Genomic DNA, 23,124 nt, shown 5'->3' with positions numbered 1-23,124 from the left:
CGAGTGTGAAGAAACAAATGTTGTTACTCTCCAATGCTTTGAATGATAATGTTTAAGACATATTTTTTAAAGATTAATGGCTAGCTCTCATGATCAGCAGCAATGTTTCTTTGAGATCACATTTTACTCGATATACTATTATATTAGCTGGAATAGTGTTGAATTGTGGTTAATTTTTTAAGGAAAATGTCTGAATGCAGCAGTGTTTCAAGAAACATGAGAAACAGAACAGCAAGCAAAGCCCAGCTCAGAAAAAATAATAATTTCATAACTCATGGTAGATGGATTCTAATTTTATAAAGAGAAGCAGCAAGGGGGAGCAAATTGCTCTTTCTACATACTGCAAACACCATACCAATATTATTAATTCTGGAGTGTACAACATCTGTCAATATAGTAACACCACACAGCATCAGGACAATGTGCAAATGCAGAGCAAAATCCCAAAAGTAACTAACATGCTTTAATATTCTAACCAGCATGGACATTGCCTGTTGGACAAATACTTACACAAGGTCACAGGATGGACACCGCCTGTTGGACAAACACTTACACAAGATCACAGGATGGACACTGCTTGTTGGACAAATACTTACACAAGGTCACAGGATGGACACCGCCTGTTGGACACATACTTACACAAGGTCACAGCATTCATAGATCAATGGATTACCAAACCATGAACACTGCCTATTGGGCATACTTACACAAGGTCACAGCATTCATATATCAATGGATTACCAAACCATGAACACTGCCTATTGGACATACTTACACAAGGTCACAGCATTCATATATCAATGGATTACCAAACCATGAACACTGCCTATTGGACATACTTACACAAGGTCACAGCATTCATATATCAATGGATTACCAAACCATGAACACTGCCTATTGGGCATACTTACACAAGGTCACAGCATTCATAGATCAATGGATTACCTAACCATGAACACTGCCTATTGGGCATACTTACACAAGGTCACAGCATTCATAGATCAATGGATTACCTAACCATGAACACTGCCTATTGGGCATACTTACACAAAGTCACAGGATTCATGGATCAATGGATTACCTAACCAACCTAGAAGTGGCTGCATATTAAATACTATATTAAAAAGAATAAAGGTTGTTCACTGACTGATAATAATTGCTTGGATTTTTTCATCAGAAGTCTGCAAACAGCTTACCAGCTTGCATTAGTTGGCTTAAACATAATATTAATCATTTTAATTTTATCAATGTTGCCACACAGATACTACTGGATGTTTACGGGAATATCTCACTAGGCTGGATTGTTTATAGCAGGCATCTACAAGGGAATTTTTATCAAAAACAAGGCAAAAAGCACATTATTTTCATTGTTGTTAAAGTTTACTATTGGACAGATCATTCATAAGATGTAAGCATGATTTGTTTACATTAACACAAAAGAATAGTAATTTGGCTAAATATTAACTTTATTGTCAAAGGGAACTGACTTAATTGTCTGTGCAACAGATACACACTGAGGAAAAGGATCCAGACAAAGTATGCAACAACCTTTTCTCACTGACTTATCAGCCAGAATGGCTGAATTCATTTTTAATTTTAGGAATAAGTTATCTGTTGTGCAAAGTTTTAGACATTTTACTTAGTTTTAGACATTTTACTTACAGCACCAGTTAATAGTCACAGTTGATTTTAAAAACAGGTATACAGGTATGGAATATTAAAATGCTGTGTAATGCGTTTTTCAGCAGCACTATTAATAATATCCAGTGTGTCATGCATTCAAGCATATCAAAGTTTAATTAAAAATTCTTGGCTTTTCAAAAGTAGAGCTATAAGACTGCAATTATTCAAATTTAGGGATAAAAAGTACACGGTTTTTATAGTAAACTTTGTATAAAAATATTGCATTTTTTTATATTTTATCATTCCAGGTACATCTACCTGGACAAAACCCAAACAATAAACGAGACTCCATGGTCACTAGCTATTATGTGTCATATCTTCTAATATTATCATCATCTATTTTTTTGCTTTTTTTCATTGTCATTTATTTTTTCAAATGTTTGATTTGTTATGGGTGATCTCTGCCTCAGGTACAAATGACACAAATGGTCGACAAAATATGTTCCTTTGACAATCAACAAAATATTTAACTTGGGATTGCATTAGCACAGAAGGGGACCTCTTGATTTCTTAAATGTGGTAAAACTGAAGTCAGTGAAGAAAGAGCTGGTTCCAAAAATGTAATTCCTGATCTCTAGTAATCACTGCACACACATACTTTCACATAAATGCTTGCCAGAAACTGCCTTCTAAAGGAATAAAGGCAAATGATTTTATGTAGGCACATTCAAAGACTCTGATCAGTGTTTTAAGAAATGCAAAATTGTTCGATATTCTATATCTTATTGGAGTTTATGTAACAATCCTGAATTATCTCCCTTGTCAGCATAGTCCTGCAATGTGTTGGAATTCTGCATTATATATCCATACAGATACCAAAATACTTTTACTTAGGATATATTAATCAGTTCCAGAGGAAAACTGATTCTTTTTGTTATCAATTTATCATTTCAGCAGTGTCCCAAACTGAAATAATTGCCTCTATATTTTCAAAATGCTAATTTCGAAACATTTGAAGGCGGCCTCAAAGAAAATCAATTTTGACAATTATTAATTATTACGAAACTAAAATTTGATTATCAGTCGCAGGCAACTCATTATTTTATGAGCTGTGGAACCAGCATGAGTGTGTTGGCATGTTAAATACTGCATTTAAAAGAATGAAGGTGGCTCATTGGTTAAAAATAAATACCTGAACAAATTAACAGAATTTTTCCGAGGAAGCCTGTACATTGGTACATTATATGCACTTGAACCAAAAATGACTTTTATGTTATGCTGTCACCGATCAGGTACTATTGGATGTAAAGTAAGAGAGCTCACCAAGTTGGATATTTATAGCAGGCACTTACACGGAAATTTGTGTCGAAAACCAGACATACTGCATATCATTTTCATCCTTTAAAAATATTTCTTCTTGGATAGATAAGCATGATCTGCTACCGAAACATTTACAGTTATCTGGCTAAATATTAACTATGGTTTGTTGTACAAAACTTATCAGCCATGCTACCCACCAAACATCAAATCTGATGAAGGGACAATATAAATGTGTGGTAATCAATCAATCAAATGTCAGGATGGTATACTCAGTGTTAGAAATAATGTTAACTCTTATCTCAGTCTCTGCCTGATTGACCTGTAAGTCACCACCATCTAACACTATCTTTGCTTGATTGACCCATCAGCCACTGCCTTCTAGCATTAGGTATTCCTGACACATAAGCCACTGCTTTCTAGCACTATGTCTGCCTGATTGACCTGTAAGCCACTGCCTACTAGCACTATGCCTGACTGACCCATACACCACTGCCTTATAGCACTATGCCTGCCTGACTGACCCATACACCACTGCCTTATAGCACTATGTCTTCCTGACTGACCCATACACCACTGTCTTATAGCACTATGTCTTCCTGACTGACCCATAAGCCACTGCCTTATAGCACTATGTCTTCCTGACTGACCCATAAGCACATATGTATGTTGTCAGTGAGAAGTGAAAATTAAATTTAAAGACACTGACCCAAATCCTAAATGGGGATACATTCTATGGAATTTAATTCATTGTCTGTGTCCAGCAACACTGATGCAAAAAATATCACTTTCTAAGCTATGAAAAATTAAACAAGATCTTCATGGAAGTTTCAATAACAGTACCATCCAGCCTCAACTCAAAACACTTGCATGACCTTTAACCCCCCTCCTCAAAGAACTGCTGATAACAAATAATACTGCACAGTTAAGACTTTATGCTACTGTCCAATGAATTTTAAAGACAGAGACTCAGTGTATATTTTTTTCTTATTTAATATCTGTGTGGCTGTGAATATGAGTGCTTTATTCTCCATTGTACAACATCTCTTTTTGGGGGGTCAAAAGCACAGCCCCTCTGCTAATCTGGTTCCACAAAACACATATTTAGAGGCATAAAACCCCCTAATACTCTCTAACAGGTAATGGCAGGTATGCATACAGGACAAACAGACAAGCCTAACACAGTACGTGCTTGCCATACACATAACAAGGGGCATAAAATCAGATGACAATGAAGCTTGTAAATAATGCCAGGAAAATTTTAACATAAATTTACTGTATCTTCAAACTTACTCGCACAGGAGGATCCCATTACTCAGTGATTTCCTGAAGTCATCTGGATACTCAAACTTCTTGCGTGTTACGGCCTGCAACAGAAAATATACATTGAAACACAAATTATTAAATGTAAACTAATTTTAAGCTAATTTATACCACTGATCCATCCAAAATATTTCATGGATGTTGTGGTATATATGACCAGTAAAATCCTATTAATCTGCACATTTTTGTTCCCAAACCACTCACATGGTTCGCAAACCTCTCACAGGGCTCCCAAACCACGCATATGGTTCTCAAACCTCTCACAGGGCTCCCAATCCACTCATATGGTTCCCAAACCTCTCACAGGGATCCCAGACAATCAAATGGTTCCCAAACCTCTCACAGGGCTCCCAGACAATCAAATGGTTCCCAAACCTCTCACAGGGTTCCCAGACAATCATATGGTTCCCAAACCTCTCACATGGCTCCCAGACCAATCGCATGGTTTCCAAACCTCTCACAGTGCTCCCAGACTACTCATATGGTTCCCAAACCTCTCACAGGACTCCCAGACCACTATTATGGTTTCCAAACCTATCTTATTTTTCCCAAACCTCTCATATGGTTCCCAAGCTTCTTGTATGGTTCCCAAACCACTCATATGGTCCCAAACCTCTCAGGAGTCCCAAACCTCTCACATAGTTCCCAAATTTCTCACATGCTTATCCATCACCAAGGAAATAAATTTTAACATAACTCTTCAAAAGTTAATAGAAGAACAAGTACAGTGTATATGGAAATTGTCATTTGAAACAAATTAATCAAAATTATTAAGGCTGCATAATACATTTTACATCATAATAATCAGTCATCCAGATGTGACCAATTAGCAGGACTTAATCTTTGTCTTACTGTGCTATAGATTTTAGTTTCATGCATAAAATTGACATTGGTGCCACTCTAATCTGATTTTCTAACCATAACTCAATTAGCATGGTGCCACTCCAATCTGATTTTCTAACCATACCCCCATTAGCATGGTGCCACTCCAATCTAATTTTCTAACCATACCCCAGTTAGCATGGTGCCACTCCAATATGATTTTCTAACCATACCCCCATTAGCATGGTGCCACTCCAATCTGATTTTTTAACCATACCCCAATTAGCATGGTGCCACTCCAATCTGATTTTTTAACCATACCCCAATTAGCATGGTGCCACTCCAATCTGATTTTCTAACCATACCCCCATTAGCATGGTGCCACTCCAATCTGATTTTCTAACCATACCCCAATTAGCATGGTGCCACTCCAATTCAATTTTCTAACTATACCCTAATTAGCATGGTGCCACTCCAATCCAATTTTCTAACCATACCCCAATTAGCATGGTGCCACTCCAATCTGATTTTCTAACCATACCCAAATTAGCATGGTGCCACTCCAATCCAATTTTCTAACCATACCCCAATTAGCATGGTGCCACTCCAATCTGATTTTTTAACCATACTCACATTAGGCCATGACCATCATGCAAATATCTATTATTAAAATATGATCGTTGGTGAAATGTTGCATTATTTACATTTTAAACAACAACTGAAGTTGTCAGAAGCTACCGATAATCATAATACATGTATTTTGATATTGTGGTTCAGTACAACTCATGATGCATACACAAATATTATGGCAGCACAATCAGAACTGTCTGAGACACTATCCTGGATAATGAAAAGAAGGTCATGATGACCTACTAACCATCTAGGAGTGAAGTATTCTTCAAGATACATGCACATTTCTGTTTACATGACTCAACAAGTAAATGCATCCCACAAACAGACTTAAAATAAAGTCCACATGATCACTGGAGTGCATAAAGTAGGTCCCAGTGACCAACATTTATTATGGTGTGTTAACATATATCCTGATATATGCCAGTATTAAATTCATGACTGCATAAAAAACTGTATCCAAGAAAATGACTCAAAAACAATGACATGCATTTGTCGACTCCTGTAACACCTAAGATGGGCAGCTGTTTCCAAAGAAGAAACATTGTTTTATGTGTCTTAAAATTCCTGGAATCAGAAAGGGGACATTGGTTCCAAAGAAGAAACATTGTTTTATGTGTCTTAAAATTCCTGGATTCAGAAAGGGGACCTTGGTTCTGAAGAAGAATTATTGTTGGGTCTTTCTTTAAATTCTAGACTGGGAAATGCAGCCTTAGTTCCAAAAATACACAGTTTGCAAGGAATGTTGGGTCCTGAAATTCCAGGATTGGGAAAGGGAATCTTGGTTCCAAAGAACAAACATTGTTGGGTCTTTTAATTCCAGGATTGGAAAAGGCGACCTTGGTTCCAAAAATGTGTTGTTTCAAGGGTCTTTAAGTTCATGGATTGCAAGACTATGAAATAAAAAACAAACTGGTAAAATATTAAAAGCAATGAAATCACATTATTTACAAAGACATCAAATTTGTACTGTGTAAAATCATATAATACTTTTATGACATACACTTAGAAAAGTCGATTGCTGATTTATTCTTATTCTCTATGACAATTCCTGAGGTTGGAAATGAATACAGGACCATGAATGTGCAAAGTGTCTCACCACAAAGCTATCTTATGGCTCCAATTACCATGGTAACAAGTGACCACAAAATGATTACATAATAATGTCCTGATCATATCATTTAGAGCTGCACAGTAAATGATGACATCACACCATAATCATATATGAACAGAGATATCATGTATTCTTTATCAAAGACCCCAATGGACAGTGGTTTCAAACCTACAGGTACTACCTGACCATGATTTGACCCAAAGTCAAAAGTATGATAGATGAGGTCTGTCTATATAGGTCTATGTAGATTTACAATGTTGAACTTTACACATTCAAATTCCTATATTTTGTATTACCTGCATACCCAATTTATGGTATTTAGGTAAACTTACACATTCAAATTCCTATATTTTGTATTACCTGTATACCCAATTTATGGTATTTAGGTAAACTTATCAGCTAATCATGTAATGACATTTTCTACTTGATTATACATTTCAGCTATGTACTCAAGGACCCACAAATTCTCTCTGCAAAGCTAAATGTATATATGTATATGTATGTATGTATGTATGTATGTATATATATATATATATATATATATATATATATATATATATATATATATATATATATATATATATATATATATAGGGTCTAATAATTCACTCAAACTTTGACCTCATAATCACATCATAGTGAACAGTGCATTTGGCATAACGTGATCAAAGTTCACTAGCACCTGCTTTCAGTGTGAAGCCTGTTAATTTCACAGGTGTGCATTCTTTATAATTTCTAAAAAATTTTATTTCCCAGGTGCTGGAAATTATATTATGAAAAGTACTTAAGCTGCTATTCCTGTCATGTGCTGCAAACCAGAATTCTAAGCTTAAATATCATATGCACTATGTAATTGGAAAATGTCACTTTATAATAGTAAAACCTGATTAGCAAGCTATCACACACATGCATGCATGCACATGCACACACACACACACAAATATGTATATACTGTATATTGGTGCTCCAGCCATGATGTAAAAAGGGCATTGTGGTATCTGCATTGAAAGTCACTTCATGATTCAGGTACTAATTAAAAGGCAATCTGAGTTCATTAACACATGTAAAAAGAAAAGATATTCCATTTTCTTTTTTAAGTTCCTACTTTAGCATGGTACATAGATTTATGAATTTAGTTTTATGGTGTCCTAAAATGGGTCAGGGTACAATTAAAAAGGCACAGCGCAATTTAATTTGCCAAAATGGAGGATGGGCACAATGCTCCATTGATCTATGCTAGTTGGAACATTGATATATCACCATGCTTTATACTCCAACCTCTCTTATTATACATCACCATGCTTTATACTCCTACCTCACTTATTATACATCACCATGCTTTGTTCTCCTACCTCACTTATTATAGGGGCCCCAAGTGGCCGAGTGGTCTAAAGTGCTCTCCATTACGGATCACTGCCATCTCATCTATCTGCGTGGGTTCGAGTCTAGCATTTGGCTAATGTGGGAATGTGAGAAAGCTTGTCAGTAGCTTCTCGTGGGTCAGTGGTTCTTCCCGGGGTTTTCCCGGGTTCTTCCTCCACCACTGATACTGGCCGCCATGCATAGCTTATCGTGTGCTGAAAAATGGCATTAAACCCCACAACAACAACAATACTTATTATATATTACCATGCTTTATACTCCAACCTCACTTACACATCACCAAGCTTTGTACTCCTACCTCACTTATTATACATTACCATGCTTTATACTCCTACCTCACTTACTATACATCACCATGCTTTATACTCCAACATCTCTTATTACCAACTAATTGCCTAAAATGGATGTCCCAACTCTTGCACACTGCTTCGGTGGCCTAGTGGTTAGAGCATCTGCCTCGGATGTGGGAGGTCGTGGGTTCGATCCCCGGCCGAGTCATACCAAAGACTTACAAAAATGGTACTAACAGCTGCCTTGCTAGGCTCTCAGCATTCATGGGTTAGTGTTAGGACTGGTCGGCCTGGTGTCAGGATAATGTGACTGGGTGGAACATCATGTTACATGTCTGCGGCATGATGCCCTAGTACTAGACATAACTATAAACTGTCACACTGCAGACATCGTAGCGATATAACTGAAAAATTGTTAAAACTACGTTAAAAATCCAAATCAAACACACACACACACAACTCTTGTACATTATTCTCCCATAATAAGGAACAGAGGTGCAAGCCAAATGCATTTGCCAAATAGTATAGGATGGTCTTATTATCAAACATATTCTTAAAAAATATTTGCCAACAGTTTGAAAACTCTGGAGGTGTGCTTTTCATCAATCATGGACTTTAGTAACAAAAACAGGGCAATTTCTGAACTATTCTGCCATCCTTAATACCACAATTGGCCAGCCTAAAGATCAGGCAAAAAGCCTTTATATTTTAAAAGTAACTGCTTTGTTACAAAGCGAAGTGAGTCTGCCAGGTAATAGTCTTTACTGAAACTCTACCTTAATAAATCTTCACAACGAATACACTTAAAAAATCTAATCACTGATTTTAAGATAAAAAAAAATAAGCGAGTGAGTGATTAATTTTAGATTTTTAATGTACCTTTAACAATTGTAGTCACATTGCTATCATGTCTGCAGTGTGGCAGTTTATAGTTACCGGTATGCCTAGCACTGGGGCATCATGTTGCAGACATGTAGCATGATGTCTCACCCAGTCACATTATCCTGATACAAGGCCAACCATTCCTAACACTAATCTCTTAAAGCTAAGCACCAAATGAGGCAGCTGCTAGTACCATTTTTATAAATTTTTGGTATGACTTGGCCGGGGTTCAAACCCATGACCTCACACATCCAAAGTGTCTGCTCTTACCACTTAGGCCACCAGAGTGGTCGCAGTCAAAAAATAAGGCCTTCATTCTGGGGGTTCTCACCAGTTAGTATGTACTGTTGAGAGAGTGACTTACGTAAGGTGAAGTTGTTTGCACTTAAAACATTCACAATGGAGCGAATGTTGGCATACCTCTATGCTACATTAATGTAATGTGGATGATATTTCTTTGGATCTTGTACTTTTGGAAATTGTACATGATCTAAGCACACTGCTAACTAAAATGACTGCTCCTTTGTGCTAAAAAATCAGTCTGAATTAGTCTAAAGTACACTATCCATAGCAGCTATTAAAATAGGGAAAATGAATTTTGCCAGACTTGACAATACCAGCTTCTGAAACTGCAATGAATTAATTACTAAACATATATAACGTAAAAAAAGTTATCTGCTCTTTTTTTATACAATTTACCTCTGAAGTTCAGAGTCTATTAGCTGTACGCAATGGAGATTGGTATATTAGCTATTCACGATGGAGATAGGTCTATCAGCTGTACACAAAGGAGATAGGTCTATTAGCTGTACATAATGGAGATAGGTCTATTAGCTGTACATAACGGAGATAGGTCTATCAGCTGTACACAATGGAGATATGTCTATTAGCTGTACATAATGGAGATAGGTCTATTAGCTGTACATAATGGAGATAGGTCTATTAGCTGTACATAATGGAGATAGGTCTATTAGCTGTACATAATGGAGATATGTCTATCAGCTGTACACAATGGAGATAGGTCTATCAGCTGTACGCAATGGAGATATGTCTATCAGCTGTACACAATGGAGATATGTCTATTAGCTGTACATAATGGAGATAGGTCTATTAGCTGTACACAATGGAGACAGGTCTATTAGCTTTACATAATGGAGATATGTCTATTAGCTGCATTTAAACCTAATCATCTATAATTTATTTTGTAAATAACAGAGATAATCTGACCTGTTGGCTATACTTCAATCATAATTATCTATGATTTAGTTTGTAAATAACAGAGATAATGTGACCTGTTGGCTGTACTTCAATTGAAATTATCTATGATTTATTTTGTAAATAACAGAGATAATGTGACATGTTGGCTGTACTTTAATCATAATTGACTATGATTTATTTTGCAAATAACAGAGATAATCAGACCTGCTGGCTGTACTTCAATCATTATAACATGGAAGTGTTTATTTGCAATGCTGCCATGTACCAGCTTTTTGTGCCCGTATATCCACAATAGAAAAGACTATCTGCAATGTGATCAGTCATTGCATTAGGGATGGGTCCAACATATTCTGGATTATGTAAAGTTAGCTAACATAATATACACACATCAATACTATTACACTATTATGGCAATTTATCAGACTATGAAACACAATATGTGTAAATGATTTCACAATTAAACAGTAATCAATAAACATGTTTTGATGTCTCTGAAGGAACTCTTGTACAAATAAATACCAATGGGAGCTAAAACATAATTATACCCAAAAGGCTAACCAGATATGTTTGATCTTCAGTAGCTGTTGGATTTTATTTATATATCACTGAAAGAACTGCCTTAAAATAGTGCTTTATGCAGAAGAGAAATTGTCATCTAAATTGGCTTTCATTCCAATTATGAAGAATCAAAACTATGTGCTATTTCCAATGAGAATTTTCATACTAAAACCATTTTTTCCCTTTAAAATACTTTCCTCAGAGCACACATAGACTATTTCCAGTTAGTTCCCTGGTATAAAAAACAATCATATTATGGCCTGCAAAAAATAACCAAAATGTTGAAGATAAAAAGAGGTGTGTCTGTGTGTGTGTGACAGACCTATGGTCTTAAACAAAGCAAGAAAAAAGAATAAAAACCAAAAAGTTTTGTAAAAATCAACAAATAATTTATTTCCCAACAATACAAAGGAAACAAATTGAAAAAAGAACTTACAGTATTGTGAATTAAATGTGGTGATGTGTTAAGTCTTGTGATGCATCACATTAATATAATCCAACATGTCCTTGTACGAATTCATTGTAATTCCAAATTAATGTTTTAGTCTAAGAATATTACTGAACATTGGTAATTCCGGTGATAGATCCAACCAAATTAAAAACAACAAAAACAATAAGCCCAATTCAACTTTGGATGTCAAGACAAGAATGAATAATTTTCCAAGTAAACAATATTAATATAATAAGCCGAGGCACAATAACAGAGCCAGTATGTAGGTCACTCTCTTCCCTAAAACATTTAAAGTTGTCAAAATGTTAAGGAATTTCCAATTGGAAAACTGATGTACTTTTAAGACTCAGACTCAAATAAACATGTTTACCTCCATTAACAATGAACTAGATATTTAATCAATGATCTTAAAGCAATATTAGCTATGTATTATGTTCTTTACAGAATAAATGTCACTGGTTTGGTATGCCATAATTACAAAAATACAGATATATGTAACATCAAGTATTAAGAAAGGCCAACAATGCAAATTAAATATACATAACAGTGTGTGTGTGTGTGTGTGTGTGTGTGTGAATAAAGGCTTAAAATAAGTCTTTGAGATACTATGAGGCTTCAGCAACATACAAGCTATCATGATAAATAATAATCTGCATCAAAAATATCATGCCTGAAAAGCTGATACTCTTGATCAAAAAAGTAATAAAGTTACAGTGACCTGTTTTATAGTTATACAGAACATCAACCCAATCAAAACCATTCAATGTGGAACATCAACCCAATCAAAACCATTCAATGTGGAACATCAACCCAATCAAAACCATTCAATGTGGAACATCAACCCAATCAAAACCATTCAATGTGGAACATCAACCCAATCAAAACCATTCAATGTGGAACATCAACCCAATCAAAACCATTCAATGCTCAACATCATTCCATGATGAATCAAAACCATTCAATGCTCAACATCATTCCATGATGAATCAAAACCATTCAATGCTCAACATCAACCCATGATGAATCAAAACCATTCAATGTGGAACATCAACCCATGATGAATCAAAACCATTCAATGTGGAACATCAACCCATGATGAATCAAAACCATTCAATGTGGAACATCAACCCATGATGAATCAAAACCATTCAATGTGGAACATCAACCCATGATGAATCAAAACCATTCAATGTGGAACATATTCTATGATGTATCGAAACCATTCAACAATTGTTATCTGCTTAATTCTCATCACAGAACAAATGTAGTGCATTGCAAGGACAGATGTACTGACATATATCAGTATATGAATGCCATCAAAAGTCTGTGACTGCAGTTTCTTGCATTTTCACTAAACTGGGTCTGAAAAGACATCTTTTAAAAGAGATAAAACTTCAAAATGTCAGAATTAATCTTAATCCCTGTGACCCTGTCAACCTGAAACAGTAACAGCACTTGAAATGACTAGTGTAAGGGATGTAACTCCTTTAGCCTTGACAAGATGAAATAACTACATTACCTAACCTAAACAGAATGAGTACTAACAAGATGTTTCTTCCCATCAACTTCTAAATTTTTTATTTAAAACAAAATTATACTTTTTGAATTACTGAGATATAGCAGATAATAACCAGCAGTGATTTTGCAAGATTAAAGAATATTTTAAGTAAAGAAAATTTAGAAAGACATTTTATCCCACAATATGAGACTACATACAATATCTGAATGGATTGGTGGGGTGGAAATAAAGGCAGCTCTAGAAAAAAAAAACAACAAAGCAGCCACTTTACCCTCCACTTTACCACCAATCCCTCCTAACATGCCCCAAATCCCTGTGGATAAAATGGGGGTGGTGAGAATGATTCTTTTGTTCTAAATGACCACCCAAATTATTCAACTATAACTGGAAACATTTTTTTAACCTCCAGTGGCATCAAAATCTAATAAGACAATCTATAAAGAGACTGTGTATCATGCAAACCTGATTACCGAATTCACAATGCCACAAATGTTATTAACAAAGACACAATGATCACATTTAAGAGTACTCTCAAAACTCACTTATTTCGACTGCAAGAACAAACTTAAAGACCTAATAATGTTTCCTACCTTAAATATTCTCAGTATGTTTTTAATGTTTTCTAATTTCATGGTGTTTGTTTTTTGTAATCATATCATTATACGTTTTTTATCTTACAGGTGTTGTCTAATGTAAAGCACTTAGAGCTTCTAAAGATTAGGCACAATACAAAGTCCTCATTATTATTATTATTGCCCATCATGATAAGCTTCATGGATGGATGGATGGATGAATGGACAGATGGACAGATGGATGGATGGATGGATGGATGGTCATACAACAGCAAATCAAAATACATGTTCTAAGTAGTGGGGGCATAAAATAAATATATAAAATGAATAATTTCCCTTAACAGGCATTTTGCTTGATGGCTACCTTCAACGCTAGGTCATTAACATACAGTTTTATTATAGACTATCATAATATTTAAAAACAGACGATCAAATTCAGCTAGTAGATATAACAGGTGGCTATTATAAGGTCAGTGTTTTGCACTTGAGCTTACACATATATTAGTAAATTACTCCTGAGAATCTAGTTTCAATAAAGTGGAGACAACAAGCATGAGGGTTACAAACACTTCATTGGTCTGCTATATTTAATTTGCTATTTGGTATTGAAAGAAACATTGAAAACTTGAGTGGCGGGTTTTGGGTAATATATTTAAGATTTGATGGGTGGCTAATAAAATATTTACAATTTTTCAAATATTAGGTAGGTCATAGAATTAAAAAATGCATCTTTCTTTGAAAAGTTAATGCAATAGAGATTTAATGTTGAACATTTGACAAAAATTAATCAACACATTTTCAATATATATCTGATTCAAATTTGTTATTAAAGGAACTGCTTATACCTAGATAGCTTCTCAATCAGTTTGGTCATTATCGCTTTCTTGACTAGCCCCACTGGAGGTATAACGGTACCAATTGCGCAAGTCCAGGTGGGCGGGGCTTAAGGTATAGGGAAGATTCCATTCAGAAAAAAGAAGAACACTAGCTGTGATTGGTGCATTTTGAAAGAGTTGTACTTTCTGTTAGGTTTAAAAATAAGGTAAGCCTCTTGGCAACATGTGAGATTATGTTAATTTCGATCTATTTTATGATTTTTTAAAAATGTGGTACACATGGCTGAAACTGTCTGTTGTGACTAGATAACTCTTACCCCTGTCTAGTCCCACTAGAGTTATCTCTTAAATGCAATGGAGTACCTGGTTTTGTCCTTGTCAAGTTGACTATCTAACATTATTCTCTATGACAGTGTGTGACATGCATTCTAAGGTAGGATAGAAAGTATATTTATTTCACAAAACATTAGCATTGAGGTATATGGAAAAACAATTGGCACCGTGATACCTGGAGACACAAATTGAGGACTGATGTAAAGGAACTGCAAGCACAGACAGTAGAAAGGGCTTCAATTCTCTGGAGTACTTATAATAACTGGGACAAACTTCTAAATAATAATAATAATAATAATAAGAAAAAGAAGAAGAAGAAAAAATATGCATGTGTAATTTGGATTTTAAACATAGCTTTAACAATTTTTCAGTTATATTACTACGATTTATGCAGTGTGGCAGTTTATAGTGATGTCTAGCACTGAGGCATCATGCCGCAGACATGTAGCATGATGTCCCACCCAGTCAAAATGTCCTGACACCAGGCCAACCAGTCCTAACACTAACCTCTTAAAGCTGAGCACCTAACGACGCTGCTGTCAGTACCATTTTTATAAGTCTTTGGTATGACTTGACCAGCGTTCAAAACAGCAACCTGCCGCATCCAAGGCAGATGGTCTAACCACTTGGCCACTGGAGTTTTCAGACAGAAGTAGTGGAGTGCAAAGAATCATCATTCTTGTAATTGGAAAAATGTCATTTCAAACAATCAAAATTAAACAGGACTTTATGTCATGTTCCGGGGGCCCCGAGTGGCCGAGTGGTCTAAAGCGCTCACCGTTCCGGATCACTGCCATCTCACCTCTGTCTGCGTATGTTCGAGTCCAAGGCTCGGCTAGCGTGGGTACGTGGGAAAGCCTGCCAGTAGCTTCTCGTGGGTCGGTGGTTCTTTCCTGGGTTTTCCAGGGTTCTTCCTCCACCAGTTATACTGGCTGCCATATATGGCCTATCTTGTGCTGAAAAATGGCGTTAAACCCTAGAACAACAACAACAACATGTCATGTTCCACATATACATTATTTAACAGTACCTGTACATGCTATATATACCTTACAATAAGGCCATAATTAATGATAAGCAAAGTCGTCACTTTAAAAAAAAAATTCAATTATTTTCTAAAGATAAGTGTGAATATTAATAAACCCATTGCCCCACTGCCTTTTGAAAAGCCATGTATAGCATATCGTGTACTGAATAATGGCATTAAACCCTACAACAACAACAACAACAACAACAACAACTTCCTACTAACAAAAGGTTTGAGATGTATGGCAAAGAAAATATGTAGGAGATAACCTTGCTTTCCTAAAGTCTATGATAGAGACATATACCACATTATATTTAACATGAAATTCGTGTGTGTGTGTGTGTGTGTGCTGAATGATGAATGGATGGATGGGGTAATGACAACAGCATAATCCTTGCTATATAATGCAGAGTTAGTTTGAAGAAAAAAGCACACAAAAGAAAGAAATAGAAACTGGTAAGATCCTCAAAATTGAAAGTAAATTTTGTTACATAAACTACACTCCTAAGTGCAAGATTTCATCTAGACACATTCTTTCATTAGTCATCTCTTAGGAGGAGAAGCATATTTGGCCTATCCTACAGCCCTACGTCAACCAACAATATAGTAAATTAAAATTACCAGATACAAGTATCAAATTTTAATAAACAAACCTGAAACACATTCATTAGCATAGTTCATTCCAATGTGAAGGTAATGAACAATTACTTGGTTGCAAGACCCCAAAAATACACAAAAACATATATATTCAAAGCCTAATGAAGGTGTTCCAGATGACCTGAATTGTGTTCATGTGTTAACCAAAGTGTCTTAAAACTGACCGAAACATAAAATGTAAGGTGTTCCAGATAACTTGAATTGTGTTCATGTGTTAACCAAAGTGTCTTAAAACTGACCCAAACACAAAATGTAAGGTGTTCCAGATAACCTGAATTATGTGTTCATGTGTTAACCAAAGTGTCTTAAAACTGACCCAAACACAAAATGTAAGGTGTTCCAGATAACCTGAATTGTTTTCATGTGTTAACCAAAGTGTCTTAAAACTGACCTAAACACAAAATGTAAGGTGTTCCAGATAACCTGAATTATGTGTTCATGTGTTAACCAAAGTGTCTTAAAACTGACCCAAACACAAAATGTAAGGTGTTCCAGATAACCTGAATTGTTTTCATGTGTTAACCAAAGTGTCTTAAAACTGATCCAAACACAAAATGTAAGGTGTGACTCATAGCCGAGGGCAGCACTATGCCCCACCACAGTGTATGAAAAATTACCTTTACACAAAACCTAGTGACATGGGTACACAAAATCCAAAGTGAAGGATGGATAGACAAGTGTAGCACTATGCCCTACCACAGTGTATGAAAAAGGACCTATACACAAAACATAAAGTGACAGATGGATATACAAAACCTAATGTGACAGATGGATAGATATGGGTAGCACTATGGCCCACCACAATTTATGAAAAATGACCTCTACACAAAACCTAAAGTGACAGATTGATAGACAAAGCCTAAAGTGACAGACAGATAGACAAGGGAAGCACTATGCCCCACCATAGTGTATGAAAATTGACATAAATGCAAAATCTAATGAGATTTGGATGGCACTATGACCTATCACAGTTTATGAAAAATGACCTAAACACAAAATCTAATGTGACAGATGGATAGAGTTGGATAGCACTATGACCCACCACAGTGTATAAAAAATAACCAATACACAAAACCTAAAGTGACAGATGGATAGACACTGGTAGCACTATAACCCATCAGTGTATGAAAAATTACCAATACACAAAACCTAATGCAACAGATGGTTAGACAAGGGTACCACTATGGCCCACCAGTGTCCAAAAACTGACATAAAAACACAAAATGTAATATGGTGTGACAGATGAATGGACAGGGGTCACAGCCACAGTGAGACATACATCTGGAGGTGGGGAGAGACAACTTTCAATCATTACACTGGGGGATATTTGCAACAATGGTGAATTATGTTTACCTTTCTCTTGTAGAAAACTATAGTAGGCACAGCTCAGTCACTTTGGTATAAAATCACCATCATAATTTTGGGTATTATCTTTCTCTTGTAGAAAACTATAGTAGGCACAACTCAGCCACTTTGGTATAAAATACACTATCACAATTTTGGGTATTATCTTTCTCTTGTAGAAAACTATAGTAGGCACAACTCAGTCACTTTGGTATAAAATCACTATCACAATTTTGGGTATTATCTTTCTCTTGTAGAAAACTATAGTAGGCACAACTCAGTCACTTTGGTATAAAATCACTATCATAATTTTGAATTGATACAATAAAACATTGCTTACAGGAAAGTATGGGTCATATTATAGCATCTTTCTCTTCATGTCATATAGCAATATTAAAATTTTTGGAGGTCTGACAACTGAGGGATATTCTATCCATTGTGGGAGTACTGATTTTAGGAACCATTGGTAATGAGTGTATGATACATCACAACATTGAGCTTCTATGCTCCAGCAAGCATAAAATAGACATAGTTTTTAAAAAAAGGATGAGCAGTGCAACACGCCCAGTGATAAGCAACATTCTTGTGTTAATGTAATGAATACCAACAACAAATATTTTACATTATTTGTCTTCAGTCACAATAATTTAGAACAAGTAAAGTCTCAGCTGAATCTGAGTCCTCACTCTAGTACTACAAATGAGCTTCAGCCACTTTCTGAGTCCTCACTCTAGTATGACAAATGAGCTTCATCCACTTTCTGAGTCCTCACTCTAGTATGGCAAATGAGCTTCATCCACTTTCTGAGTCTTCACTCTAGTACTACAAATGAGCTTCAGCCACTTTCTGAGTCCTCACTCTAGTACTACAAATGAGCTTAGCCACTTTCTAAAAATTATGAAGTGTCATGGTGAATAGTCTCTACATAACAATGTCAAAAAAGGATTTGATGAGAGGGCTTTTACCTCTTCTTCTTCAATAGTACCAATAAATGGCTTAATTTACACTGTCTACATAGTGTGTGTGTGTGTGCGTGTATGTGTGTGTGATTTGGAATTTTAATGTAGCATTAAAAAATTTTCAGTCATAATCGCTACGATGTCTGCAGTGTGGCAATTTATAGTGATGTCTAACACTGGGACATCATGTCACAGACATGTAGCATGATGCCCCACCCAGTCATATTATCCTGACACCAGGCCAACCAGTCCTAACCCTAACCTCTTAATGCTGAGCACCAAGTGAGGCAGCTGTTAGTACCACTTTTGTAAATCTTTGGTACAACTTGGCCGGGCATTGACCCCACGACCTCCTGCATCCGAGGCGGATGCTCTAACCACTAGGCCACCGGAGCAGTCTTCTACATAGTAGTTTGCCATGTAATTTCTGATCATAACAGAACATGTGAGAGCATAAAAGTTACCAAAACACTTTTGTATTAAAAACATTGCATCCTTTATAATGGAATACAATTGCTGCAGGAGTGACCTAGTTCTAATGAATATTCTAATCCTCTTTTCCATTTAGTTCTGTGTCATATGGCACAGCATCATTTTGAAGATTATAATGCACCAAATGCAAGTTATGTTTTGTCCAATCACACACCTCATCCGATAGTGAGAATCAAACCCACACCTTCTAATGCCTTAAATAGATATAACCATGGCTCCCTCCTCTGTTTGGAAATATGTATATTTTTCTAATCAACCAGCATATTTGCTTGTGTAAACAAGCATTCCTTGAAGGGACTAAATCCTCTACTGGGCGAAACGAATTTCCAGGAATTCTAGAATCAGTATTTGTTCCTTTTAACTACTGAGGGTTGAAAACATCTCTTATATCCTTCACTGATAACAAGATAAATTAGCTGCTGTGGTAGACATATTAAATGCCAGACTGGCACCATTCTTGTTTAGTACTAGGTATAGACATCATTAGAAGTGTTTTGTGGTGAAAATGGCATATCATAATCATCATTCGTTTATGTGGTGTAGTGACAACAAGATTTTTAAGACAACTGTCATGGCAGCCCTATTGGACAAGCCACTGTCACCATTCTCATTTAGAACCAATAAGGTATCATAAGAAGTCTAATAGTGAAATTCCATGTTCATACTGCCATTCATTTGGGAGAAACAGAGATAACAATATAATGCATTCCATTCAAGAGGAGTTGCAATAACAATATTTTCAACATGGCCACTGCGTGGTGGCCATATTGGATGTCAGAATGGCATATTTTTCATTCAAGACCAACTGGACATCATAAGAAGTGTTCTGGTTGAAACCCCAAGTCAGCATGATTTTCTGCACCGGTAGCTGGTTTGTTGTGGGTTTCATACGATTTTTCAGCACATGATAGGGTATAATTGATGATCAGTACCATTATATCTGGTGGAGGAAGAACCTGGGGAAAAATAAAGGAAGAACCACCAAGCATCAGAAAGCTATTGGCAAGTTTTATCACATATTCATGAGACTCTAGATGTCATTGATCTGCAGTGGTGAGTACCTCTGATCCACTGTAAAAATCAGAGCTTCTTTGCTCAGAGTTGTGATTAATTTTCTAAGGTGTCTGCCATAGCAGCCATTATGGATGTCCAATCATCAACATTTATATTTAGGACCTGAGCCTTTTGTGATTAAATGACCAACAATGTTGGGGAAGTACCAATACAAAATTTGAAGTTGGCTGGTGTGGTAGCCATAATGGCTGTCCAATTGGTACCATTTTCATTTTGTCCCAACCACCGTAGTCAACAAAAAGTCTTTTACCGAAAATCTCATGTTAATATGACCATCCATTCAGAAGGAGTAGCAATAAAAAGATTTTCAAGATGGCTAGTGTGGTGGCTGTGTTTGATGTCAGATCAGTTCCATTCAGGAGGAGTAGCAATAAAAAGATTTTCCAGATGGCTACCATGGCAGCCATATAGAACATCATTTTATACATAGAACCAGCAAGACATTATAAGAAGACTTTTAGTGGAAACCCATTGTTGATATGCCATCTATGCAGGAGGCAATTAGTAAAAACAAGATTTGCAAGAGGACTGCTACACTGGACCTAACATCAGCAACATTCTCATTAGGACCAACTACATTATAAGAAGTATTTTTGTGAAAACCCAATGTTGATTTGACACAGAGGAGTAGCAATAACAACATTTTCAAGATAGTCACTGCGGTGGCTATATTGGATGTCCAATCAGCACCATTTTAATTTAGCACCACCTAAACCATGGGAAGAATGTGTGTGTAAAGTTTCAGTGCAATCCTCAAAGTAGTTTACAACAAGTAGCAATAACAGACATCAACCATGGACAACAGACCATGACCAGTAGAGCTAAAATGCAAATATACTTCCAACAGCATACTGCACTGACTCAGGTTGTCTGAAAGCCACAACATCTGCCTTGGTGTGTCCTTGGGAAAGTCACTTAGCTCCTATTTGCATATTTGACCTAAATTGCATATTTGAGGCAAGGGTAATAGATCTTTTATTTTGAAGATGAAAAATAAAATTACACAATTTTCCAAGGATAAAAACAATTCAATTTATCATGTCACTTTCAAATGGCCAATGCCTTACAGCACCAGGAATGTTTCTTGGGTAAAGTGCAAATGGGTCTTGGATCAATCATTGTGATTAAAAAATTAAACCAATCAGCAAGAAAATTATGGGAAGCAAATTACTAACATTATGAATTCTGGATAATTTTAACATCTTTCTCACTGGGACAGGGACCCTTTTTCAGCCCCTGAGAATACAGAAAACATTCCAAGTGTACTTCCAGTGCTTCAATTTATGCTGGCTCTTTTGTCACCATTTTGCATCTATTGCCTATAAGCCAATGTTTGTGGAGTCTTTATGTCCATTTAAATAAAGAAAAACAAACTACACTTGACATTTTCTCCATTAATCTCCTGAGGGCATGGATATTGGCATTGTTAACTTGACCCATATAATATCCTTAATCCTGTCACAAGTCTGGTTTAGTTTGACAACACCACACACCTCTCTCTGTGTGACCACTGGTAAGTACAGCCTTCTTACAGGTACAAGTGAGACAAATTAATCCTCTCTTGGAGCACTGTGGTCACTCACCAATCAATCAATGTCAACATTCCTTGAAGCACAATGGTAAGCCTAATGGTACCTGACACTCAATATCATGTATGACATTCCTGTTTGACAATCAAACTGTTAGTCTGAAAATTTTCTATCATAGTAAATGAAAGCTGGATCAAACATTCTTTTCCCTCTCATACTGTCAATCCAAATAGGTAAAGAGTACATTTTATTCAAAAAATTAGAAAAACCTAACTTAAAATATTTTTTTCTCATTTTTGAAAAAACAATTAAAGTTATTTGTTTTACATCTTCCTAAAGTGCTGGGTGGTAATGCATACAAAGGTTGTGTATATGGTAACCATAAATGAGAGGGGTATGATTTTTAGCCCCTCCACTGAGGCCCCTGTCTGAGGGTAAAATGTCTAATATACAACAAAAAGGTCAGGGCCTGCATGTCCAGCCTACAGTCTCAGCACTGCTGTAAAACTTATGACCTTGACCCTAATATCCAAACATCAAAGTAAGCATACCACAGAATAGTTTTAGCTTTATAACAACTAACTCCAAGTATGATGAAAATCAATCAAGGACAAATGAAATACATGCAAATAAAAGAGCTTTAACCAAACCTTTACCTCAAATTTTCAATGACTGTGACCCTGAGCCTAAGGTCAAGTACAAGTAAGCATGCCACAGAATGAGTTGTCTTGTTGTTCAGATTGATTCAACCCATGTATGAAGAAAATCCATATAAGTTGTTAAGGAATTATAAACAAATGGAATATTTTAGTCAAAACCGAAACACACATTTGTTATGCCTGTCACTGCCAGCTCAATGCCTAAGGAGCAAGCATGCATGTCATAGAACAAATTGTCTTAGATTTATAATGATTCATCCCAAGTATGAAGAATATTCATCAAGGGTTTAGAAATTATAAGCCAAGGTAAAAACTTTCATCAAGGCTTTAATGTACTATGATTGTGACCTTGACACACAGGTCAAAGGAATACAGCATGTGGTAGAATAAATTATTTTAGCTACATAATGATTCCTCATGTATATAAAGAAAATCTATCATGGAATTATTGATGATGATGCTACCATCAGACAAGTGATTCCTATGCCTCACTTACCACTAACATGGGCTTG

At 36.0% G+C, this 23,124-nt stretch overlaps 1 protein-coding gene across 3 annotated transcripts in view; it reads right to left on the bottom strand.

Moving 5' to 3' along the window:
- LOC149797495 (uncharacterized) overlaps positions 1–23,124 on the bottom strand; it is a 361,807-nt gene that overhangs the window by 291,490 nt on the left and 47,193 nt on the right. For all 3 annotated transcript variants that reach the window (XM_089962310.1, XM_089962312.1, XM_089962311.1), the window contains exon 2: positions 4,234–4,307. In XM_089962310.1, coding sequence (XP_089818436.1) covers positions 4,234–4,307 — 74 coding nt within the window. The remainder of the gene's footprint in view (positions 1–4,233; positions 4,308–23,124) is intronic.

Source organism: Sinohyriopsis cumingii, chromosome 6 (assembly GCF_028554795.1).
Source record: "Sinohyriopsis cumingii isolate HCF-2022 chromosome 6, ASM2855479v2, whole genome shotgun sequence".
Classification (NCBI taxonomy): Eukaryota; Metazoa; Mollusca; class Bivalvia; order Unionida; family Unionidae; genus Sinohyriopsis; species Sinohyriopsis cumingii.
Note: the sequence above shows the minus strand (reverse complement) of the source record. Positions and strands in the feature narration are given on the sequence as shown.